This window comes from Ambystoma mexicanum, chromosome 10, assembly GCF_040938575.1.
Source record: "Ambystoma mexicanum isolate Mex_15411 chromosome 10, UKY_AmexF1_1, whole genome shotgun sequence".
Lineage (NCBI taxonomy): Eukaryota > Metazoa > Chordata > Amphibia > Caudata > Ambystomatidae > Ambystoma > Ambystoma mexicanum.
This window is the reverse complement of record NC_090932.1, coordinates 1,596,008,265-1,596,034,933: the sequence shown is the minus strand read 5'-3', so window position 1 is coordinate 1,596,034,933 and position 26,669 is coordinate 1,596,008,265. Positions and strand designations below refer to the sequence as shown.

The window sequence follows — 26,669 nt, the reverse complement described above, 5'->3', positions numbered from 1 at the left end:
CCTTGGCTGAGGCTCTTTCACTCTCACCCCGGCTTGGGCTTTTTCTCTCTTTCCCCCAGCATGGGGTGCTTGCTCTCTCCTTTTTCTTTCCTGGGTTGAGACTTCTTTACTCTCGCCCCAGATTGGGGCTTTGTCTTTCTTCCTCAGGATTAGGGCTCGTCCGACCCTCAGCACCCTTCACCCGGTTCGCTGGAACAATCGCGTACCTTGTACTTGTATTTTACATTTGTATCGCGCACATGACTGACCAAACCATATAGCTGCGCAATTGGAACAACAAGTTCATGTAAAGCAGAGCCATGCCCAGTGAGGTGTGAAAACAAAAATACAGCCATGACTTAACCCTATCTAAACAAAAATGTCTTCAGGGCCCTACGAAACTGGTATAATGATTTGAGGGTCCTGATTTCTATCGGAAGCGAATTCCACAGTTTTGGGGCAAAGACTGCAAATCTTCTGTCTCCGCTTGTTGTGTAAGCTGAGTGGGGAAATTGACAAAATATGACAATCTCTGGATCTCAGATGTCTTGAAGGTTGGTAAGGTTGGATCTTTTCCCTCGAGTATGCTGAAGCGAGGCCATTCAGGCATTTAAAGATAAGGCAAGCTACCTTAAATCTAATGCAATCTTCTACTGCTAACCAGTGCAGAGAATGGCGAGAAAGGGAGTCATCGGCAGTTTTGCCCAGCTTAAAGATCATTCTAATTGCTGTATTCTGGGCTTTTTTGAGTCTCCGGACTTGTTTAGACTGAATACCGATCAACTGGCTATTACAGTAGTCCAGATGTGCATCTGTCAAGGCAGCCATCACTGAGTCATGATTCTCGTTAGGAATATAGGGGAGTACCTGCAGTAAGAGTCTCAAACCATAGTGTACTGCCTGGTTGCTGCAGCGTATTCCCCTCAGGGAGGTGGTCTCTGGAACAGACACAGAACCGTAGCTCGGGTTTGTCCTTGGCTTTTTGTGTCTCTTTGTCATGTTCCTCTCTTTCAGTCAGTGAACAACGTGTTTCCGGCAGCATCTGATGTGGGTACTGATTGGCAAGTGTTTGCGTTGTCCGTTCCCCTTGTCAGGCCCAGTTGACTCCGCCTGACTGGGGACCACATAGGGGAGAGCAGCATTGTGTGTGTCCCAGAGCTTTGCACGCCGTCTGAATGGGATGTTCTCTGGACTCTGCCCTCCAGTAAGACGTATCCTCCAGCTGCTTAGTCCACAATACTTCCTCCTCTCTGTTGGTTGCTCTCACAAGTCTTTTAAACCCAGGCTGTAACAAGATTGGGCAATCTCCCGTTTCAGTCGGACACCGTCATTCTCATAAAGGGGTCAGAAATCATAGCAGCCCTATCAAATGGTACTTGCATACCATTGTTCTCTATAATTCCCATATAACCAACACATAAATGTGACTTTTTAGATAAGGGAGGTTGAATAAAAAGGAGAAATTACATGCCGGTAATGTTCGGTCTATGAATTCTTCTCCCGCGGATTCCTCACCAGAGAGATATCCCTTCCAGTGTCAGATGCTCGAATCCTTGCGACAAGGGGCGTGTAGTGCACCTCGACTTGGCTGTCAATCCATCTCCGATGCAGTGGTCGTCGACTCCGGACGCAACGTTGGTCTTCCTACATATACTACTTTAGTACGCCCCGTACCTCAGTTGCCCACCCTTTCCTACCTCCCCCAAGCTCAGCCAGTGCAGAGAAAGTAAAAAAAATGGCTAAAACGAGCCACAAATCTCAAACAATAAAAATGTAACAGAAGTACTTTTTTTGTTTCGTTTTTTGTTTTTTAGAAGGAACAGAAGGCCATACACATATCAGGCCTAAGAGCTCAATAAGAGCTAGCTCATCTCTTCTCCCAAAAGAAGGTTAGTCCTCAAGAAGTGCAGACACTTTCAAAGCGGGGCTGGATGGGAGAGTGATGAGGAATATGCGGGAGAAGAATTCACAGAAAGAACATTACCAGTAAGTAATTTCTCCTTCAATGGATTGCTTTCTCAAGCAGATTCCTCATCAGATAGACTCCCAAAGCAGTATGAAATCTGGAGACGGGATGAAAGTACCTAAACCAGGAAGTTCTGTAGCACTGTTCTTCCAAAGCAGGCATCAGCACCATGTTCAAACAGTAATGTAAAGCGCTTTGGCGTAAAGTGCTATGTAAACCTAATAAATACAAATAAATACAAATGTTTGGTGAAGGTGTCCAAACATGACCATGTCACTGCCCGCCAGATATCTCTACATGGCACGCCCCTCTGAAGTGCTGAAGGAGCCACACCCCTAGTGAAGTAAGCCCTGATGTCTGGCTGAGGCTCTTTCTCTGGGTGTTGGGTAGCACTCTGCTATACAGAGTGTAATCCACCTAGATATGGTCTGCTTAGAAACAGCCGAACCCTTTGACAGGGGAAAAAGCTACAAACAGCTGGTCAGCCCTCCTGAATTCCGCTGTTCTTGCGGCATAAAAACCAAGAGCCCTCTTAGGGTCCAATCTGAGCAACCTCTCCTCTTATTTGGAAGGATGGGGAGGAGGATAGAACACGGGCGAATCTATGCTCTTGGAGATGTGGAATTCTGAGACAACCTTGGGAAAGAACCCCAGCTGCATCTTCAGCGATACATTCTCCTTAAAAAAGCTGAGAAATGGAGGCTTGCAGTTCACTGACTCTTCTGGCAGATGTGATTGCCAGTAGAAAAGCAGTCTTCAACGTCAGCAACCTAGTTCGGCAAGAGGGAATAGGCCGAAATGGAGCCGCCATGAGGAAAATAAGAACCAAGTTAAGGTCCCAGTCTGAGACAACAAAAAAAAAACAGGTGGAAACCTATTGACAAGGTATTTCAGGAATTGGTCATGAACCGAATTGTAAAGAAAGACCTTTGATTCGACTTTTTAAGAACAGACAAAGCTGCCAAGTATCCTATGACTGTTGCAACCTGAAGGCCTGATGAGGACAGTGATGGAAGGGTCAATCTCACATTCCCTGCACCACGCCTCGAATCTTCTCCATCTGTACGTTGTGAGAAACCCGAGGGTATCCTCACTCCCACTCCCCCTGGATGCTCTACGCAGGTAGTCAGGGAAAGGTAATTGCTTTAGGATCCTGACCCTGGGGTGAAGAAGCGAGGAAGGATCACCTGGGTAGAAGGTCCTTGAGGACTGGGATATGGTATCCCCCCCTTTTCCTAGTAACAATCAACCTAGCCCTCCCTTAACCTTTAGAGGCTGTTACAGGCCAATTCCCCTTATGATTCCACAGACAACACCTGACACTACTGAAATGATGAAGAGGCAACTGAGAGTAATGCAGATACCCCTCTTCAATACTTAGGTACTGAGATGAGGAAGCTGCATCCCAAACACTGGAAAGGTCAGACATGCTTGCCTAACTATGGTCAGGCAGGTTAACTTAACCTGACCCACCTGCAGCCCGTTAGAGGGCTGCAGGTGTGTAAATTGAGCAACCAACAAGGAAAGCGAGAGAGCCCGCAAGGAGAACCAGCCAAGAGAGCCGTTAAGGTGAAGCAGAGAGACCAGCAGGGGATCCGCTCTTCGAGGGACAGCCGTGGTGTGACTGGACGCTAAACCAAAATGCCGGCTGACCCAGACCTAACAGCGCTGTTCGCGTTCGTAAGAAGCAGCAAGGCGAGCAGGGCTTGCATTGGCAGTGTTCCCCACCCAAAAGCGGAGCGGAGACCGCAGCAGAAGCTGTCAGGAGCAGGCCGCTGGTGGTTGTCAAAGGTACACGTGAGCACTGATAAGCTCCAGGACAACCCACAGGCAACTAGGTATAAGAAACCAAGGTATATTGAATACCGAACTACATGAAACCGTAACATTGTAAGAAACCAAGCTATGCTCAATACGGAACTATGCAAAAATGTAACATTACAAGGAAATACAAAAATACTGAATGCCGCCCGATATAAGACTTTTATTGAACACTGCATTACAGGAAAACACCCCATTGAAATAAACCAACACATTGAATTATGAACTCTAAAACACATTTATCTTGAAACAATGCAAGTGTGCCTTCAAACTTGAATGTGATTTAGATACATAAGAATACCTTTGAACTCTGGATTGAAACTGAAATAATAGGAAAGCAGTGTTGCACAGTGAATTCCATTTAATCCAACTATTAACTACAGTAAAGATTAAAGAAAGCCTGAACAATTAACTTTAATGAATCAATGCAGTGTGGCAAGACAACTACTTGGCGAAGGCCTTTCCCTGGCCACCTGAGAAGAGGATCCCAGGGAAGCAGGTTTCTCACAGTAGCCAGAGACCCTAAGGCAGGGTAAGAGAAACAAAACCCTAATTCAGAGTAAGAGGAGAAACAAAACACCAATTCAGGGTAAGAGAGAGACTGAGACCCCACAGCATGGTAAGCAAAGTGAAGTGCCAGAAGAGAAATCAGACCACAGGGCGGGGTGACGGAAACCTGACCCCAAGGAAGGTGGAAGGAACCAGGGCCCAGGGTGGGCTGAGATAAACCACACAACAAGGTGTTGTTTAGGACACACGACTGCAGGTAGGAGAATACAACCAGAGATAGCTGGATGGAGAAAGCCCCATGAACTACAATCCTGGACAACATCAAGAACATTCCTGGCCCTCAAGGTGGAAGGTGAGCAGGAACTGAGATCTGAGATAAAGTATTTTCCCAAAGAGACTGAATGAAGAATGTTATAAAGTGTCTGAAGAGACTAAACCAAGACTTGCTCACCCTTAGGACTGGGTTGCTTGAGAGATATATTTGTGCTGCCTTCTTAATGGGGCAGGAAAACCCACTCATTCTAATGCAGGGTCATAAATAACAATGGGGTCAGAAACCAACCACCATTATATCAATTGGGCAAGACACTCTAATTGTAACTTGGTGTTTAAGTTAGACTCTTTATTTTTATTTTTTTCAACTTAAGTTATTCAAGAGCATAAATTACAGACATGTATGCATTGAAAGTAATATACAGTGGCCTTGCCCATGTCTTCCATTTTATTCTCTCTAGTCTTTAAGTTCTGGTTGCTCATGAGTTTTACTTATTAGAACTCCACCCCCCCCCGTAACCTCCCCAACGTAACCTCCAAACACATGGGTGGAATACTACATCTTCTTGCAGTCCAAAGTTTGCACTTTCAAATAACAGATACTTTGCGGAGTAATTTAGGCTTGAAATTCCTAAAGGCATCTGTTCCTTGTCATCTGTGAATTCATGCAATGGCATCCAGGTATTCAGGTACCATGAGCTATTGCCGTTACTTTTTCCATGGCCATCACTCCCCTTAGTCTCACCCACCACACGTCTATTACCGGCCCCTGCTTGTTCTTCCATGCTTGCGCCACGGTAATTCTAGCTGCGCTCAGCATATGGGTAATAAGGCTGGCTTTAGCCCCAGAGCTCGCATAGCACCCCTCAACCATTTCCCCCAGTAGAACTACCACCGGGTCCCAAGGCAAATGTTCCCCCGTTATCTCCTTGATATGGCTCAAGATTTCCTTCCAGTAAGTCTCTGCCAACTGACAGGACCACCACATGTGGATTAAATCCCCAGATTGTCCGCAATTTCTCCAGCAAGATGTGGGGTAGCCCGGGCTTATGGAATGCATGCGTGCTGGCGTCATATACCACCGCAGGCAAAGTTTGTATGCCGCCTCTTTAATTGAAACACATTTGGAACTTTTAGCGGCTCTATGCCATATTTGACTCCAGGTCTCCCCAGACATTGGTTTCTCCACATCTGCCTCCCATCTTTGCATGTACGAAAGGGATTCATCTGGGTCCACCGCCCCCGTCAGTCGATACAGTTTCGATACTCCTTTTTCAGGCTGGCCTTCTTGTATCGTAAGTTCCAACCCTACTGGGTTCCTAATTGCTCCCTCCCGGACCTTCGTATTAGAGATCCAGTGTCCGAGTTGTATATAATGCCTCCGGTATATCAAACTTAGTCTTGCAGCCTTCAAATGTTAGGGGTGTCCCAGCTTCGTAGAGATCCTTCAATACCAGGGTGTTCTCCCTCCCCTTCCAATGTGTCCAAACGTCAGCATCCCTGCAGTGAAATCTGGGTTATGAGCAACCGGTGCGAGAGGACCTCCCTCCGCTTTTACCCTTCTGCCCCTTAGTGCTTTATCCCAATAACATAGCGTGGCCTTAGTTGATTCGTATAACGCGCCCTCCTTGCTTCTATGTCTTGCTGCTAGAAAGCAGAGGCTACCCAGGAGAGTCTTAGTTGCATCTCTTTTGATGCTAGCCCATCGGTTCTAGTTTTCTCTGGGTATTTATGTTTATTATTTGTATTGCGCTCCAGGTACCCAAAAGGCTTAAGGGCGCAGACAACAAGGAACAAAACAATACAAACAGTTCTCAAGATGAGACAAGAGTGAACAAAAAATATAACCAACGCAATATGCAAAGCAAACAATCAGCAAAAAACATGGCATAGAGAAACCAAATAAATATTCAAATAATCAAATTGCAGCTGGTGGATCCCCTCGGCATTTATCTGCACAGTCTTAGAAAGGCAGGTAGGGAACTGGACCCACACCCCACCAGGACGCAGTCCTTATTGTCATGTGAGCTCCAGTCTCTCAGGTCCATCCTATGAAGGATTTTGAGGTCTGATAACCTGACCACACCCGGTCCAGTTCTCTGTTTTAGCCATGCTAGAACTTTAAGCCGCAGGGCTTCTTTGGGTTCATGGCCATTAACCTTGCTAATTAGTAATAATAAAATTTCTCTGGTCCAGGACAAAATCCTGAATACTCATATCTTCTATTTTGGGCATCCGAAATTTTCTAATACGCAGGTACTGGGAGGAGACCAACTTCGGAACAACATTCGTCTGTGGAGGGGATATGTGGGTATCTTGCCCTGATTTCTGTGCCCCTGCAATAGTAGTGACAGCTGGTTCCAAGTTGGGGTTGACAGTGTTTGAGATTGTAGTTATGCTGCTTTTATTCATCGAGATACTGTGCAGTACTTATCTAGTAGCTCTTTTTGAAGGTTGATTTGACAAGCCTTATCCACATTGTTTGTCCCAATTCCAGCATTTAAGTAGAGGGATTCATTAGTTTGTGAGGCCGTGTTCATGCTCAGAGAACTTGGATTCACCACAAGTTTACTAAGAGAATCCACTAGGAGAACTAAATCAAAAGGGCTTGTGCAAATCAATAGCTCCTTGGCTATGCTGGCCATAAAATCCGGCCAGTGATCGAGTATAGATTGGTCTAAGGAGGATGGAGGAAGTCCAGTCTCCTCTTGAGGGACCGCAGTGGGCGACTTGCAGTGCTCCATATTATTTCCTAAGGGAGTCTCACACCCCTCATGAGCAGGGAGGACAACAGAGTTACTATACTCTCTTTTTAAAACAGTCCCTGGGGCTGCGGGAGTTATGGGCAGTTTGGGTTCAGGTCGCATGTTCCGCAATCTTCGTCCTCTCCGGGTACTGAGGGTCAGAACCTCCTGTACCCGATCTCTTGTCGGCGAGGAAAGAGAAGATGGAAGGCCAACCTGTCCCAATTCCATTCCAATTCCAATCTGACTTATGGGACTTTTATTACTACACAGAGGAATGAATGGGCTGCTCCTGAATTCTTGAGCATAAATTATAGATGTCTCCTTTTGTGCTGGCTGCCATAAAGTAAACTGTTCCCCATACAAATTATGATTGCAACATGGGTGCTACCTGTGCAGCCCCATAAATACCTGCAGAGCTTGTGGCCTAAACAAAACCTTCTTGGGGACCCTTAGTTTCTTCCCCCTCCAGATGAAGGACATCACCTCCCTCTGTAGTTTTTTGATTGCTGGGCCCGGGACGCATATTGGAAGAGCGCCTATCACATACAGAAACCTAGGAAGCAGGGTCATTTTAAGCACTGTTATCCGTGCCAGCCATGATAGTTCCTGCATGTCCCAGAGCTTCAGATCTCCTGCCAATGCTTTCAGTAGGCCAGGGATATTAGCCCCATATAGTCTCTCATATGTGGGGGTCAACTGTATAGCCAGGTATTTTACCGATTTCTGTTCCCATTTCAAAGGATATCTACTCTCCCATTCTGGCACCTGTGCTATCCTCTCGGTGATGTTAAGTGCCTTAGATTTAGGATAATTGATTCGGAACCCCGAGACCTTCACAAACCCATCTAGCAATTCTATGCCCGTTGGGAGTGAGTGTGACGTGTCCCTCAAAAACAAGAGAACATCGTCCGCATAGAGAGCTACTCTTTGGGATCCTCCAGCCCCCACCTCCACCCCTTGGATTCTCGGCTCTTCACGGGCCCTCTGTGCCAACGGCTCCATGGCCATAGCAAAGATCAGTGGCGATAGCGGGCACCCTTGTTTCGTGCGCTTTCGGATGGGGATACTATCTGAGAGCCGCCCACTAATTATTAGTCTTGTAGAAGACTGTGTGAAATTAGCCATCACTATACGGGTGAAGATCGGACCACACCCGAACTTTTCAAGAGTCCGTTGTAAAAATCCCCAATGTAGGCTATTAAAGACTTTGGCGGCGTCTAGCCGAGAACCGCTGTCCTGTTCTTCGTCCCCAATCTATCGTGTCTATGGCTCTGCGGATGTTATCTTAGGTGTGTCGCCCTTTCACAAAGCCTGCTTGGTCCGGGTAAATAATCCCTGGGTGGAGTACATTTTTGCATCGCCGTTTAATAACGAGATAGGGAAGTAACTCATGGATTCTAATGGATCTCTATCCGGTTTTAGCAGTAGCACCGTAGTCGCCGGGCTCATGTCGCCAGATGTTCGCCCCATGTCCCGAATGTAGTTAAACAATTTTGTCAGGGGACCTACTAGGGTAGCCCTAAATGTCTTGTAATACTCATTACTTAACACATCTGGTCCTGGGGATTTATGCCCCTATAACATCTCCCACTTCTTCCTCCGTTATTGGTGCTTCTAGCATTTGCCTGTCCGATTCACCAATTTGCGGGAAGGTTACCTGACCCAGGAATGCTGCCAGCGCTTCCCTCTCCAGATCTTCCCCTTTCAAGTTATCCGTATAGTATGAATGTATAACCTCCTCTATTTCCTCGTCCCGACTCACCAGGTCTCCCCTCCTGGTTTCTAAGTTGGACTATACGATTCTGAAGTTTCTGCTGTCTCAATTTGGCTGCGAGGCATCGGTTGGATTTGTCCCCTTTTATGTAATAGAATTGTTTGGTCCACACAAGCAGTTGCGCAGCTTCGTCAGCCATATGGGCTTCTAAGTCTGCCATAACTTTTTAAAATTCCCGCCATGCTTTTTGTGAGCCCTTATCTTTGTACTCCGTCTCGGCCTTTGCTACCTTGACATCCATGTCCCGCCTCACCTTTTCTCGTGTTCTAATGTAATTTGCTGTGGTTGTGATGAATTTGCCCCTTACTACTGCTTTACTGGTGTCCGAGATAGTGGCCCAGTTTATTCCCGGAGTGACATTTTCTTTAAAGTCATTCTTTAAGGCCTGCTCTATGCCTGTTTGGAGAGCCAAGTCTTTCAGAAGCACCTCATTTAGGCACCATGGTTTGTGGGATTGCTGCCGTGGGTTGATAGGCTCTAGCTCTAAGAGGACCGGCGTATGATCTGATAGGCACCTCACGCCAATTTTCAGTCCAGTGACTTGTGAGACCAGTGTGTCTGAGATAAGCACCATGTCGATTTGGGAGTGGCCCCTATGTACCGCTGAGTAATGAGTGTAAGCTTTTGCTTGCGGGCGAAAAAAATCACCATGTCTCTATTAGGTGTAGCTCCCTCATGAATCGTGCTAGGGCTTGTCTAAACGTGTGATCATTAGTGTGGGCCAGGAGGGTTTTGTCCATCGCCGCATCCATCACCCCATTAAAGTCGCCCCCAATCATGATCTGCCCTACTCCCCACTAAGCGATAGTGGGCAGCAGTTTCAACAAGAATCGATCCTGCCCTTCATTGGGGGTATAAATCGACACCAGCGTGACCTATTGCCCCATCAGTTCCCCTCCCAATATTAAGTAGCGGCCTTCCGGGTCTTTCTTTATTTCATTTTAAAATATCTTTTATTGGCATTTCAAAAATACATTAGGAAAGGTCAAATTATAAGCAACTTTTATAAGTGAAGGGAAAGGGAAGCGGTGGAAGAAAGATAGGAGGAAGAAAGGGAGGGAAAGGAAAAACACGTAACTAATAACGTAACTTTAAACAAACAACGAAGGTCGTCACAGACCCATGTCTGCTTCTGGAGCTAATCTGGCAGCGGAGCAGATGTATGGTCTGCCTCAGAGAGGTGTTGTGTTTGCTGGGTGGGGCAGATCGGATTATCATAGGGGTTAGTTCCAAATGTGTTTCCAACTTTTGTGGGTAGAATGGCATTGTTCACAGTGGTTTGTTGTCAGACGGATGGAGCATATCCCATAGCAGAGATTGCCAGGCTTCATAGGTCATGAGCGGGCCTTGCCCGGTTTTGGTTATTCCTTCTCCCTATAGCCTAGTTTCCGCTTATGACCAGTGTTCTAGTTCCTTGAGCCATTTGGCGTAGCGGGGGCCGGTCGAGGTTTTCCAAGTCATGGCAATTGCTCTCTTGGCCAGTATACAGGCCATGTCCGTGAATGTGATGATGTGCCTGATCTTGCTTATCTGTGGGTAGGACCCCAGCAAGCATTCCTTCGGTGTCCACTCGTAGCAGGTCAGGCCTGCTCTCCTGCACGCTTGTTCGATTTTGGTCCAGAAATACTGTATCTTTGAGCAACTCCAGAACATGTGTGCCATTCCTGCATCCTCTGAATTGCACTGGGGGCATAGCGGGGCTAGGAGTCTGCTGAATTTAGCGATTTTGCTGGGGGTCATGTATGTTCTATGGAGAAAGTTTAGTTGGATTAATCGGAATCTCGCATTTCTTGATACTTCCTTGGGATACTGTAGGATTCTTTCCCATTCCTGTTCAGTTGTGCTTGTTCCCAGGTCTGTTTCCCATGAGCTCTTTAGGGCATCACTCTTGGGGTTAGGCCTATCTGTGAGCTGGGCGTATATCCTGGAGGTTGGTTTCCATCTGTCTCCCAGGTTGTGCATTAGGGTTAGGGTCGGATTCAGTTCCGGTTCCTCCGGCCACTTCTCTGATTTTTCTGTAACAGAGGTGCTGGCCTTTGGGGCGTCCTTCGTTCATTTCTAGGGAGTCGAACTCTCGGAAGGAGTTTCCTTCGTACATATCTCCCCAGGTGTAGATGCCGTGCCTTTCCCATAGTCTTATGAGCACCAGTTCTTCTGTGTTAGGGCAGGCGTCGGCGGTCAGTGGTGTCTCTGGGGAATATGGATTCTCTGTCCTCTGCAACTTCAGTGCTCTGTCCCATACTTTACGGCCCAGCTGGATAAGCAGGGGAACTTTCGCTGAATGCTTTCATCGGACTCAGAGGATTTATTTCAGTCGCACCGGTGCTATTAACTGGCTCAAGAGGTCAGTCTCCGAGGTGGAGTCATCTGCGGTTCCCCCCTACACCCCGCTTTAAAGCTGTTGAACTTTTCTTATTCGTCCCCCGCTCCGGCGGATTGCGCTCCAGAGCACATATTTACCCTCCATCGCAGTGATGTACACAAGGATCCTGGAGAACTCCATCGGATCTCAGCCTTCAAGTCCCAGGCTGATCCCATCTGTGCTGTAGAGTTTCATATTCATGTGGGATCCGTGGCTTTGGGTTCTTTGTTACGGCCCCTCGGACGGGGACGCGCAGGTTGCCATTGCTCCCTCTCCGGCCTGCCTTCTTTCTCCCTGCTTCCAGTTGGGGTACTTTGTTTGCCGTTGCTTTCACTGCCTTCCTCCCCTCTCATGAGGTCCTCCATTTCCTCCTCTTTCACGATTGTGAAACGTTGCCCCTTCCATTCAAAGCGGAGCCCAGCCGGGTATGCCCACTGGTAACGCACCACCCTGTTCCATAGCCAGTCTGTGACGACCAACAGGCGTTTCCTTTTGAAGAGGGTAGTCTGCGCTAGGTCCTGATATAGTTGGATAGGGGAGGACCGAAAGGTTATAGGTTCCTTTTCCGAGCAGCCTTCATGATGTCCTCTTTTAGCTGGAATAAGTGTATCAAGGTCAATACGTCTGGGATTAGATTTTTGCTAAACTGAAATGTGGAGTAGACCCTATGCCTCCGGTCCAATACAATATCTCTTTTGTTCCCAATGACCAGGATTTGATGGAACAGATCTATCACATATTGCTGTGGGTCGGAGTCCGCCACAGACTTCAGAATCCCCGGGTTCTAACATTATTTCGCCTAGACCTGTTCCCGGGATTCTCTTGTTTACTCTGGACCCGCTCCATCTGTTGCTCTAGTTCTAGTACCTGTTTTGCTAACGCTTCCTGCTCTTGCCCTTGTTTGGCCACCGTGGTCTCCACCTCACCAACCCTTCTCTCCACCGCCATGACCCCTTTATTTAGGTCCGTAATGGACTTAGCCAGGTCGGATGCGCTTGCCTTGATGTCCTTTTTCAGTTCCTGCAGCATTGCAAGCAGATCAGACTTTCGGATCGGTGGGTCTTCGGGCTCATACGAGCATTCCGATGGAGGGGAGTGTATTTGGGCTGTCGCCTGTAGTTGGCTGCGCTTTTGTCTCTCTGCGGATTGCATCATTGCCTTGATGTCTCCCGATGCTGCCCCTTTCGATTTCATTAATTGTTTGACCATTTTGCCTATAGGAGAGGAGTGTCCTCGCTTACTGCTTCCGTCTCGGCCGTCGTTGGTACTCCTCCAATGTGACCTGCTCGGAGAGCTCCTTTTAGGTCTGTCGTGGTGTGCCTCTCCTATGCTGTATGCACTCTTAAGGGTCAGTGAGCCTGGCCCGTGGGATTGTCTGTCTCTCAGTGCCCCTCCGACTTTTGTCCCCCAAGGCTGTGTGCGTATGTTCACCCAGGTTGTGAAGCTTCACTGCTGCCCGTGTTGGGGGGTGGGGGGGAAGACGCATGGTTTTCACCCCTTTCTTCCTTGACGCTGTGAGGTTGTGCAAGGCTTGGAGGTTGCGGGGGTTTCCTGTTCGGACCACCTTGGTGAGAATGGCCTGTGCCTTGTCCACCTTTTCACCCCCGGGGGCCCCTCCGCCGAATATCTTCAAGGGAGAGATCAGGGTCTCCCTAGTGCTTCCTTGCCGCTTCCAACACATCCTGCCCATTTGTGCCATGATTAACCCTGGTGCCTCTTATTTCCACTCACCAAGCGGGCATCCACTCAAGGGTTGTTGCTCCTGCTTGTGCTCCTGCTAGTGCCTCATTGAGTATGCATGCAGTGGTGGCCTCCGATTCCTCCCGCTTCTCCCGGGCCCTCAGCCTCTCACTACAGGCCGTCCTGCTAGAAGTGAGGGTGTGTCTTGCAGCCTTCCTTCAGTTATACCATTGGGGGTCCGAAGCTGTCCCCTGCACAGGGCCTCCCTGCATCTTCTTCCCGGACTCCGCCTCGGGGTCGCAGTGATCTTCCCCAGCCCAGACCAACGCCTCACAGCACCAGCCGAACGACTCCCGGCGCAGTCATGTTGGAGCACTCACCGGGGGTGTGGACGTCCACGGCTACCTATCCCAGACTGCTGTTCTGCTGCCAAAGCTCTGCTGCGCCCGCCGGCCGGCGCATGGAACGTGTGGAGGTGATACAGGGGGCACAGGTACCCTGGGCCGCGAGGCTCTTCGCTGCTCACTCCCCCCTCCTGGGGCCACTTCCAACGCCTTCTCGCCTAACACCACCAGGCTCCCGCCTGCTTTCGGAGATCGCTCCGGTGCCCCCAGCCTGGGTCTCCCGCCCGTGAGGGTAGGGTGAAGGGCTGCACACCAGGCTGCCCTGGCTGCTCCGCTCACCGAGCCGGGGTCCCCAGCACACGGTCGCCTGCAGCCCAAGCCAGGGCACTGTCAGTAGGTGAGGATTCTCGCCGGGCTGTTTGCCGTACTTCCCTTGCAGGGGCTGGTCCGGCATTTTCGGAGTGCCGAGCTGGTTCCCGTCTGTCATTTTGTCCTGGACCCTCGGGCTCTCCGCTTTTCGTCTTGCCACTCCTTCATGCGGGCACTTCCATCTTTGAAATTCAGATAGCTGACCCCAAGGCGTTCGGGCACCTGTGGGGTCTATTCTATTTTGCCATTCAGGAAGCCTCCTCAGCTCATATTAAGCTCTGCCATGTCAGCACTGAACAAGCAGCAAAAGCCCCTTAGTGGGAGCTTTTGTTTACTGCCGCAAGCGCAGAGCTCAACATGAGCTGAGGAGGCTGCCTTCAATTTCATTTTACACTTTCGGTGCTCCCCAAGCCGAGGGAAGCACAGAAAACATAAAATGAAGGCAAAAAGCAAAGGCGCAGCAATTATAAATACAAAGTTTTTGTATTTGTAACTGCGGCGGCTTTCGCTTGGAGTCTCCAGGGCTCCCCCCAACCGGGGGAGCCCAGGAGACTCCAGGTGAAAGCCGCTGCAGACAGAAATACAACACGGTTGTATTTTAAAACGCTGTGGTTTTCTTTCCAAGTTTCTCGTGCTCCTACGGCTGGGAGGAGCCCGAGAAACTTGTAAAGAAAACCACAGCGTTTTAAAATACAACGTTATATTTATGTTTGCTGTAGCTTGAGCTTGGAGCCCAGTCGACTCCAAGCTGAAGCCACCGCAAACATAAATACAACTTTTTTAAAGCTGCGGTTTTCGTTCTAAGTTTTCCGGGCTCCTCCAGCCCGGAAAACTTAGCAAGAAAACCGTGGCTTTTATATTTGCAGTGCTTATTTAAAAAAGGAAATACGCACTTACCTAGATGCAGCTTTCCTGCCTGCATTCTCTGGTCTCCGGCACCAATGAAGCAAAAGCCACCCAGTGGTAACTTCTGTTTATTACATATGGCTGGCTTTTGCTTCATTAGTGGCGAAAGGGCAGAGCTTAACAGAAGCACAGAAGGGTCATCCATTTCACAAAATGGATGCCTCCTAGTGCTTCAAATATTTGGGTTTGAGCCTCATTTGCTCAAAACTTAACATAAGGACTTGGTTTAAAAATATTTTTTATATATTTTTGGTTCTGGGCCATCTTTTTATCAAATAATATTTTTGAGTGAACTACTCCTTTAAAGAAAAGCACTGCGGTAGGATGGGACTGTGGTGGCAATATCTTATAAAGACTGAGGGGTAGTCGGATAGGGTTGTATATTATTGGTTATGGGCCATCTTTCTAGTCAATAATATTTTTGAGTGAACTACTCCTTTAACCCCTTCAGTGCCAAGGACGAGCGATCTCGTCCTTGGAATTACTTCCGTAGTGCCAAGGACAAGATAGCTCGTCCTTTCCGGCACTCAGTTTTGGGCGATCTCTGTAAAGCAGGGATCGCTCAAAACTAATCCAAACCCTGGCTATGTGAGGGCGTGGTCCCCCCTCACTGCTAAGGGGGCTGGATTACCTTCAGTTTCACGTCGGCGTGCGTAAAGCATGCCGCCGTAAAAGTAATTTTCACCACAGCAGCCATTTCGGGCTGCTGCAGTGAAAATGCAAGTTGAGTGTTCACTTTTCTCCCCCTCGATCTCCGGTTGTATTTCAAGCTGGAGATCGAGGGAGGTGTCGCTGGAAAGGGGAGATTCTCCCCTTTCCAACAACACCTTGTGTGAAAATCTTGCTGGGCGCAGAGTGCTCAATCCGCGCCCAGCAATGCCCACTAGACATCAGGGCTGTCTTTACAGTGCAGGAGGAGGGGGGCTGCTTACTAGGTAAGCGGACCCCTCCCCCTCACCACCGAGGCCCCAAAGCATGGGGGCACATATATAAAGACCCCTGGGGGCAGACAGGGGCATAAAAATAATTATAATATGTGATGGGAAGGGGGGGGGGGGGATTTGGAGGCCCTAGCCACCAGGGATTTTTTTGGGGGAGGGTGTTGTTGGAAAGGGGAGGTTCTCCCCTTCCCAACGACACCCTTTGTGTAAGCATTGCTGCTCCCAGATCGGGCGCATGGTGCTCGATCCGGGGCAGCAATGCCCACTAGACACCACGGATCTGTTATAGAGGCGGGGAGAGGGGGGGCAGCTTACTAGGTAGGGGGGAGAGATCCCCCAAAAATTGTGGGATAGGCCACCCAGTGGGGGGGTCAGTAAGTTTGGGCACCCCAGGGCCAGATTGGCACAGCAATGAAAATGGTGGAACTCATTTTAGGGGGGGCTTTGGGGCACCCCAAAGGGACGGGGAATTTTCTAATGGGATGGGGCGTTGAACCCCCCCCCCACCCGCAATGGAGTGGGTGCCATGTCATGCAGCCCTCCCTGGGACCAGATATCTGCTCCTAGGGAGGGACGCCTGAGCCCAGGGAGGAGTGCAGGAGAGCCCCCCCTTATCTGCCCCCAGGGAGGGCTCCATGAGATGCACCGCCCCTCCAAGTGGGAGTGGAGAGGTGCACCCCCCTTTACATTAGAAAATTCCCCGCTAAAGGGCAGCCTGCCATTTCGAAATAATTTGTTTACTAAACTTGCCTTGGCGCAGAGGGGCACATTGACGTGGCAATCTGGCCCCAGGTGCCCAAACCTTACTGCCCCACCCACTGGGGGGCCTGTCCCACAATTTTTGGGGGCCCTCCCCTCCCACCCCAAATGGAGGAGGGGTGTACCTCACGCAGCCATTTGTAGGAGACCCAGGGAAGCCTGCATGAAGTGCCCCTGCCACCCATTTGGGGTGAGAGGGAGGAGGGCCCCCAGAAATTGTGGGACAGGCCCCCCAGTGGGTGGGACAGTAAGGTTTGGGCACCCCGGGGCCAGATTGGCACACCAATGTGCCCCTCTGTGCCAAGGTGAGTTGGGTTACCAAAGGAAAAAAGTGAAAATGGTTGAACGCATTTTAGGGGGCTGTGTGGCACCCCAAAGGGACGTGGAATTTTCTAATGGGATGGGGCGTTGACCCCTCCCCCACCCGCAATTGAGTGGGTGCCATGTCATGCCACCCTCCCTGGGACCAGATATCTGCTCCTAGGAAGGGACGCCTGAGCCCAGGGAGGAGTGCAGGACAGCCCCCCCCCCACTTATCTGCCCCCAGGGAGGGCTACATGAGATGTGCTGCCCCTCCAATTGGGGTGGGGGTGGAGAGGTGCACCCCCCTTCACATTAGAAAATTCCCCAGCGGTGTAGGGTGCCCCTCAGCCCCCGCTAAAGGGCAGCCTGCCATTTTGAATGATTTTCTTTGTTTACTAAACTTGCCTTGGCGTAGAAGGGCACATTGGTGTGCCAATCTGGCACCGGGGTGCCCAAACCTTACTGCCCCATCCACTGGGGGGACCTGTCCACAATTTTGGGGGCCCTCTCTCCCCTCACCCTAAATAGGTGGCAGGGGTATCTCATTTATTATTCTATGGTTAGGGCCCACTGTCAGTGGGATGGATGAGAATGGGGCTGGACTGTTGGTGGTGTGGGAGGGGAATGGCCTGTCTGGGCAGATATGTTGGTGGGCTGGGACACAATTGCAGGCCACAAATTGCCCCCCATGCCAGCAGAACATTGGTGTTTCCCTGGTAGCGGATCCCTCCCATGTGGGTTGTCTGTCTGCAAGCCCAGGCTCCACCTCTGCCTGTGCTACGTTACAGATGTCACCTCTGGGGAGGAATGGGGATCCTGCCAGGGCTCCCTGGAGCTGCTGCTATGCTTAGGGGACAGTACACCCACATGGTACATGGATGTCGAAGGCCAGGGGACATCACCTCCAACCGTCCTGGAGTTGCGGCTGGGCTGCATTACAGCTTTTCCCTTCGGGGAGGTATTGGCACTCTGCCGAGACTCGCTGGTGGGGAGAAGCTGTAACACAGGGCAGCCAGGGCTCCAGCAAAGTCAGCGGTAATATCCCTGGCCTTGGGCATGCTTCTCCCATGTGGGTCTTTGCCGGGGGTTCTGGGTAATACATTCTGGGCTGATTTGCTTAAGTGGATTCCCACGGGTGTCCTCTTTTGGGAAATGCATGGGGTTCCCTGTTTTCCTTACTGGCTTTGACACCTTATGCCCAAATCTGTAGATTGCCCACATGAATAAAATGTGCTTTGCCGAAAGGCTTGGAGTTACCAGTGGGTTACCCTTTTCCTTTTGCGCCCCCGGTAGGTGCGCCCACACATGTGAGGTACAGTTTTCATCGGGACACGTGTGGGGACTCGGGAAGGTAGGCCATGTGTTGTTGGCGGTGTGTTTCGGCTCAGTATTTGGCTTGTGGTATTGCTTGTTTTGTGAAACACTACAAAAATGTGTGCTTTCCTAACTGCAAGAGTCGGGGGAATGTAGCGGAGCATTGTTTTTCTCAAAATTCATAGAAGCCATTGCTGTACCAAGCCAACCATGTCCACCATATACCTTTTTTTCGGTCATTTTCCTGCTTTTCCCCGTATCTATGGCATTTTCCCCTACCTAGTTGTTGCCCGACCTGCGCAAATCACACCTTCCTAAACTTGGAATTTTGTCTACTTTTCAGAAATGTATGCCTTTCTTTCCCCCAATTCAGCTTTCCTACACTTTTCTTCCATTCCGTCCATGTATGTCCGACTGTAAAAAATGGCCAAAATCACCTACCTCTCACAAAACGGTTGATAATCACATCAAAATAATGTTTTTTCGTTTCCACTCAACATGTTCCTCGAAGCCAGGAAATTGGGGAATTCAGCACAGTGTAGCATGACCCGGCCAGCAGGCCTGGGAAATGAAAAGAACAGTAATATGGTCATCAGATGGCAGACAGTCTTTATGCATTAATGTCAAGACCTCTTGCATTATTTCTTTCTTCCACAAAATACAAACGCCTGTAGAAGGTATTAAAATGAGAAAGTATGCTCCCATGATATAAGCTATGGCAAGCTCGCACCATTGCAGGTGGATGCCAATGATAAAGGAACGCTCCAGGGATCTGTTCGTTGCGTGTATCACTGGGCAGCCTACCTCACGTGGTTTCGCGCCATAACCAAAGCTAATGCTGCTAGAGTACACGAGAAAGCGGATGCAACTATACTATGAACCCATGTAAAGAATGCGCGAGAGTGCACGTATCATGTGTGAATGTCTGAGCCCCTCATATGCCACCACCGTCACGTACAGTGGCGGGTCGTTTTCTATGTACTCCACTTATCTAACCACTACCTCATTTACTACGAATGTATATGCATGTAACTGAAACACTGTAGCTGCTAGAGTCTAATGTACAAATATGATGCTCGAACTGGGTATAATCGAAACGCACCCAGCAAAGGTTAAATGCATGTTTCGAAGTGATTTTAAATAAGTATTATAGAAAGTATTCAAATGTTTGCGATATCTTTACTTATATTCAGCAACGCACGAGGGAGATACCTTTGTGAAAGCGTACAAGGTCTCGATGTATCCCCCTCCCTCCCTCAGAAGGCTGCCAAGACATGAGAACAGAGCCCCGCTCTGCGCTATCACGCCTCCCCCGACCCGACTGGAGTCACTTCAAAGACTTGTAGCCCCACTCCAGCACCCAAGGCCGCGGCCAGCCACCTGCATTATTTACAGCACAGCAGTAAACCTTAGTTTAAACTCAAGCGCCCCCTCGTAAACCCCACAACCCACCGGACTGTCTCAGACTTATGGCCCTGTGCAATCAGGACACCCAACACTTTGACAACACACAGCGAAACATCCATAATCACTTCTAACAAGACAGAAAGACCTGTACCACCCGCCCCAGTCCCCGAAGCTTAGCCCCTCGACCTATGGTCCCGGTCAACAGATCACAAGTAACCAGGCCACGATATATTATCTCCAGATCCCTCACAAGGTGCATTCCTCCTGTGTTGCATTTAACCTATTAAAAGATTTACTAAAGAGAATAAAACTGTAAATGACTGAATGACTGCAGTGTGCATGGCAGAGGGCAAGTAAGTCAGAAAAGGCATTCATCTCTGCCACAGGCCGCCTCGGCACACCAACACCGCCCGGATGAACTCAAGCCGACCTGCCAGGCCCAGCCCAACCCACAAGGGTGACCAGTGACGTCCTCCAGCCAAGACCAACCACACCGCAGCAGCACCTATAGTTAGTCGTCGCCACCCAATCCCAATGAACTTGTGCCCCCTATAGTATGTAGGTTTTGATGACGTTTTTTGTAAATATATACGCCTGTCTTTGCTATTGTCAGACAGAGCGCTCTCGGAGTTTGCAGAGTTCTTTGCATGCCCAATTCTGATTGATAAAACTCCCATTTACGCTCACCCGCACTCTGTCTTGGCCTTATTCCCATTTTGGGAGAGTCCTTCAGGATCGTGCTGTTTGGGGACGCTCGCTTTCAACAGCAAACCATTTTTTCCTAGCTCTTACAAGGAAAAAAACACAGGCTTCTTTGTACATCTTTTTATTCACATTTTTTGAAAAAACACAAAATGTTCGCCCTTTTTGGTTATTTTCTCACCCCCCCCCCCCTACAGCTACCTAGGATTCCTGGGTGGCGTTACGACCGCCTACATGTGGGAAAAAAGGGGCCATATTTGCCTGAGATATCTCATGTAACAAAAAAGTTACAAGGCATTGAATGGCCACATACCGAAATCACCAAAAAAGGCCTTGGCACTCGGGGGGAAATACCCATGGCATTTAAAGGGTTAAAGAAAAACACTGGCGTAGGATGGGACTGTGGTGGCAATATCTTATAAAGACTGAGTGGCAGTCGGGTGGGGCTGTATTGCAGAAAAATAATTACTGCGTCTCACCCGAGGGCATTCCTTCCGTGGTCCCCAAGGGCCCCTTGCGCAGGTGATCCTCCCTTGCGCTTGTCCACCCCCAGGGTCGGGATCCAAGCGCGACAGCCCTCCCCTGGCCACCTGAACAAAGGATCCCCGGGGTCTACCAGTGAGAATACCCTCAGGTTTCTCACAATGTGAACACAATCCTTTTGAAGGAGAATGATGCACTTTTCTCTTCAAGTGAGTACATTCTAACTGTTAATGATTAATTGTGCAGTCTAAAAATAGATCATAGAGTTTAAAGAAGAGTTTATACAAACTGATCTATATTAATGATTTTAATGTTAAACCGTGCTTAGATTGTGAACTGTTGCATTGTACTTTATTGTCTATTAATTTATTTTCATATGTAATGTTTTGTATTAACAGGAAACAAAAAACACATAAAAAAGCATTTTAAAATTATTACTGTCCTCTAATTCATCCCTGGGAAGCCTCTGTGCTTCCCAGGCCAAAGCATTCTCAACATTTAGGTAGACTGCTCAATTTCAGCAGGATAATAACATTGTCCAGCAATAAGCATATTGAAATAAATGTGGTCTAGCTGTCTGCTATGTAGTGGAAAAATCGAATGGATTGGCACTACCTACAACATTCTTTGACATGACATCAATGCAACCCATTTGGCACTATTATGAATACAGTCAAACAAATGCACAGGTTATAGGTCTGAGGATTTCTTTTAAATAGTTATGCAATTCTCACAAGTTTAAAAAAGGAAAGAAGGATTATTAAAGAGCAGTTTTAGGGCCTCATTACTGCCATGCCCATCTGGAAACAAGTGCCCCAACTGGCATACTCTGTGCCTGCCGGTTGGGGCAGTGAACTACGGATAGGCCTGACCAGCAGGTAGTTCAGGCCCCTATCGGCAGAAAAATCAGTGAAGCACAGACACTGTTAACATCAGTGCTGGAGCTTCAGTGTTCCCATTCCCATGGAGTCCTATGGACTCCACAGGAATGTGAACTTATCGTACCTCCGCCACCCGTAATATCCTGGTATTACTGGGATATCAGCTGGCGGAAATGTAAGCTGAGGTTGACGTTAGGCCGCCGGTACCAGTGACCTACCGGCAAACTCATAATGAGGGCCTTAGTCTACCTCAAATTTGACAAGAGTAGCATGTTTTGTTTGCTGCTGTTTTTGGAACCTGCCATGACACTGAGGTTAAAAAGGCAACATGTTTCTTGGGCAAAGATAGAACGTGATTTTACATTCTACTGCCTACTTGATGGATGAGTTGTAACATAACAGGCTACAGAGAGGGGGGGGGGAGGACCTTTAGGGAAATCTTGGTACTTACTTATCCACCAGTCCCGACAGGTACTTATCAGCCACCCTACGGATGCGTTTGTGGATATGGTTGAAATTCACCAGCAAGAATTGAGCATGTCGCTCCAGCTCCCCCTCATTCTCACGGGTCTTTGGCTGTAAATAATAGAGAATAATTGAAATCTCTGTTCCCTCAATGCTGTGATGCATGCAAATGTACAACAAGCAATTAAGATATTATCCATGCGCTAAAATCCAAAAGAGTGGAAGAAAATGCCCCCTAATGACAGATGCTGAAGAAGAAGCTTTTGGGAAAAAATCTTAAGGAGTTACTCCAGAGTATAATACAAGTCATAAGCAAATCACTAAATGGGTGGAAGAAGAAATAGAGGCTATGGGAATAGAGAATTGAAAATCCGAGAGATTTAGATACAAAACATTGTGCAGAGCTGATGTTCCAATTTCACCTTCCAGGGCGTACACAGACCACATTCCCAGGATAAACAGTTAATGTGATTAGCACCATACCTCGCATATAGTCCATATTATCTGGCACAGATACAAAAATGGGGCATGTAATAAATAACAATGACCCCTGTACAAGCACAGTCTAACTGTCTGTAGTCTTCTAATGTATATAAATAACAAGACTCTTCTCTTTAGCTTACCTTATCGGCCATTCCTCCTAAGAACGCCTCGAAGACTTTATCAGCCACTGAGATGACACACTGCATCATTCCTGCAGGAGCACAAGAGAAAGTCATCACGTGCAATGAGTGGACACACCGATCAATATAACTATATCATGGGAGCCTCGCAGGAATTCACTGTTAAGGCTGTATGGGGCAAGGGAGGAGAATGTACAGAGAAAGTACATTAGGAGAGGATATATGCTTTGAGTTTATGATGTAGGCTATCAGGCCTCCATTGGTCTAAAAACAAGACAGCATTATGGAGGCATGGATGCCAAATGCAAGGATGAGAGCACAACTGTGCAATTGCTGCACACATGTTGCATTCAATACTACTTAAGGTTTTAAAGGACACAAGTTAAATCAGCTTCTGCTGTTGGCCAAGTACTAAAAGATTATTCTTTCTCAATTCAAAGAGCAATGACTTGAACCACTTTTGCCCAAGGGCACATTTCTTCCAGATCATAAAATCCCATGATATGACCTATGCAGGGGACCCTGGGAGAAGAGCATCTTGCATAACGTCTCACCTGATTTGTCCTTCTGGATAGCCTTATCTTCAAAATAGAAGAACATAACTTGGAAGCGATCTCGATCAGTGGAGTGCAGCACCCTGTGAAGACAAGCCATTTTCATTAGATCAGATACCAAAAGAACACATGAGTTATAATTGGATGTTATTTATAAACTGTATTTAATTGTCTGTGGTCGCCAAGACACAAATGTTAGAAAATGTGCATTTCCAAACACAACTGTCACTACATACAAATGCAGACCCTCCACAAAATCCATTATGCTGTGATGGTCTCAAAAGTAAGATGACATAATTGAAGGCAAAGATTTGAAAGATTTTATTCATGTGGAAAACTGGGTAGATAGTCAGGTGGTCGGGAACAGCAATCTTTATCTTTGTCTTTGTCCCTTGGGGATTTTAGACTCCATTCCCACTGTGTATTGCTTCTCTTCTAGCACACGTGTTCAATGTCTCTGGGGACCTTGGACTTCGAGTCCTACAGTATATTCATTCTCTTTCTAAGAAATTTCGTTTAGTAAAAACTAAAACCAATACAAATTCCTGTTCAATGACTCCATTGTAAGCTTACGTCGTGATAAACGTAAAACGGAGAGAGAATGGAGGGAAAATCCTACCTCCCTGCACCTTCTTGCCTATAAAACTGCAGTGGCTAGCTTTAAACAAGCAATAGCTATAATGATAGGATTCTGTTCGCCAAATCTAATTCACATGATTGGTTTAGCATTTTCAAAGAGTTTGACGGAAAATCCCAGGCGACCTCTAAAGTTTGAAGGACGCAGATTGGTGTCAGTCAATACATGATGAGTTTAACCTAAAACAGCAGGGCTTAAAAATCTATTGACTCTCAAACCAATCAAATCTCCATCACTACAATGATTAAGAACAATACGTTGGATACTCCTGCACAGTGTGCTAAGACAGTCGTGGTTTTGACAATCTTTCAGTTTAAACCCTCCACCGAGGATCAAATTTGCAAAATTGTCAATAACATGAAACCCACATCCTGCCTAGGTGACTGCTTTCCATCTAGTCTTTTCAAAGACTGTATTGAGACATTGACACCTTGGGTGACTAGCTTTGTTAACATGTCTGTTGAGGAAGCTAATGTACCTAAAGTTCTTAAAGAATCATGGGTAACTCCACTATTTAAAATGAGGAGCACCTTGGACCCTTACAATCCTAAAAATGACTGGCCTATTACAAACGTGCCCTTCATGTTCAAGATCTTGGACCGGGTTGCTTATTTACAACCCCTGGACCACTTAGAAAGGAATATGCTTCTTAACCCAAAACAATCAGGTTTCAGGGCCAAACATGGCACTGAAACGGCTCTTCTTGACCTAAAGTCAAACATTGCTGGTATTTTGAACAAAGGCAAACCAGCACTCCTTATGCTGTTAGACCCCTCAGCAGCGTTTGACTTGATCGATCATTAGCGGCTGGTAAAAAGCTTAGTGTATCAGGCACACTGCTAACTATCGGCCTCCTAATGGATAGCATCCTTCCTGGGTCCCAGATATGCGTGAGTGGCAGTAGATGACATGCATTACTTACCGTAAAAGCATTTCTGATGATTGTATCTGCTTAGATTCACATGTGTCAAGGAGTTCCCCCCTTCTCACCTGGGTCTGATGTTTGCCGGTGACTTTGATCGCTGCCTTCTTGCGAACGCTCCTGGTCTTGAACAGCGCTGCTCGAGATTCGTCTGGTTCCAGGTTGCGTTTAGTTCCGGGATCACGGTGTCCAGGAATCCGGGAAACTGGAAAGGCTAGAAAAGCTCAGAACCATGAAGGGGGAAAGGAAAAGGAGTGGGTAATAGCACTGGGTCAAAAGGAACAATAACGCGAGCTACGAACACACGTCTGGACTACTCTGCAATAGCATTGAGACGCACTGAGCCATGGAAGGCGTGGTCTATAAATAGACCACGCTGCGTTCAGCGCATGGAGCGAGCAAGGGCTTCAGCTCTGGACGGCCATGTTGGAAGTAATACGGAATGCAAGCCCCGTTGAGACAAGGACCAGGAGGTCCAAAAGGGGCGTGATCTGAAGTTCATGACAGCATGCCTCCTCCGAAGGCCTTTCCCTCCAGGTTTGCCCGGGTGTATTAGGTGAAATCTTCTGAGCAACCGAGGAGCCTTGATATTTGAAATAGGTTCCCAGGTCCTTTCGCTAGGAGGATATCCTTTCCACTCCTAGAGGTATTGAAGATGGCCCCCCTTATACCTGGAGTCACAAATCCGGGACACCTCATATTCCAGTTGGTTGTCAACCAGTAGAGGAGGTGGTCTACTGGAATTCCGAGAGGATTGGATGTCGGATTTCAATAGGGATGTGTGAAAAACTGGATGAATTCTTTTCCAGGAGTCAGGTAGCTTGATTCGATATGAGACAGGATTGATAATCTCCTTGAAGGGAAATGGACCATAGTAGCGGGGAGCCAGCTTGTTTGGTCGTAAGTGTCGGGGGAGTAGTTTTGATGACAACCACACTCGGTCACCGACCGTATAGGAAGCACCAGGTCTTCTCTTGGAATCTAATCTGGCTTTCTCTAAGTGTTCTTTAGCCTCCCTGTGAATGTTGATAAGAGTTTCGATCCAGGAGTCGACAGTAGGTACTGGTGTAGGGTCAGGAAGAACCGAGGGTAAGACCGATGGATTGAACCCCTGACTACAATAAAAGGGGCTGGTCTGTAGCGCTGAGTGTTTGGAGTTGTTGTAAGCGAATTCCGCAACGGGTATCAGGAGAGACCAGTCATCCTGGACCTTGGTAGCGAAACATCAGAGATATTGTTCCAGGCTCTGGTTTGCACGTTCTGTGGCTCCATTGGTTTGGGGGTGATATCCTGAAGAGAGGGCATGTTGGATTCCTAATACCCGACAGAGGCGTTTCCAGAATTGTGAAATGTATTGGGGACCCCGGTCAGATATGATCTTGGAAGGAAGCCCATGTAGTCGGAATATGTGTTCCAGAAATATTCCAGCTAGCTCTGAAGAGGAGGGTAGTTTCATCAGTGGCGTAAAATGGGCCATATGGGTAAACAAATCTATGGTGATCATGATGGTAGTATATCCTCGGGAAGGTGGTAACTCCACTATGAAGTCTGTAGCGATGATTTCCCATGGTTTAGAGGGTAGAGTGGCCTGCAGAAGAAGACCCGCCGGTCTTGTTACGTTTATTTTGGGCACAGGTTATACAAGTCTGGATGTATTGCTGCACGTCAGACTTCGTTTTAGGCCACCAGAACTGTCTCTGTATAAGACGGAGGGTGTTGTTGATACCTCGGGGCCCGTAATGGAGTGTGTCATGACAAAGATTTATTATCTTTTGCTGTAGCTTCCGTGTAGGAATGAATAGTGCGTTGTCCTTGAATAGGTAGCCTTCCTTGGCTCTTAATTTCCAGAGATTTCGTGTTGAAATGTCCTTCCATAATTCCGAGGATTGAGTTTGCGATCGGACTTCTTCCAGGAAATTAACTGCTTGGGCTACGAATATTGTGGGA

The 26,669-nt window shown here is 48.0% G+C and overlaps 1 protein-coding gene across 2 annotated transcripts in view; it reads right to left on the bottom strand.

Moving 5' to 3' along the window:
* PI4KA (phosphatidylinositol 4-kinase alpha) overlaps positions 1-26,669 on the bottom strand; it is a 2,470,135-nt gene that overhangs the window by 1,463,087 nt on the left and 980,379 nt on the right. For both annotated transcript variants that reach the window (XM_069619956.1, XM_069619957.1), the window contains exons 23-25: positions 23,164-23,246; positions 22,610-22,680; positions 21,973-22,097 (exon numbers count right to left, since the gene is read on the bottom strand). In XM_069619956.1, coding sequence (XP_069476057.1) covers positions 21,973-22,097; positions 22,610-22,680; positions 23,164-23,246 — 279 coding nt within the window. The remainder of the gene's footprint in view (positions 1-21,972; positions 22,098-22,609; positions 22,681-23,163; positions 23,247-26,669) is intronic.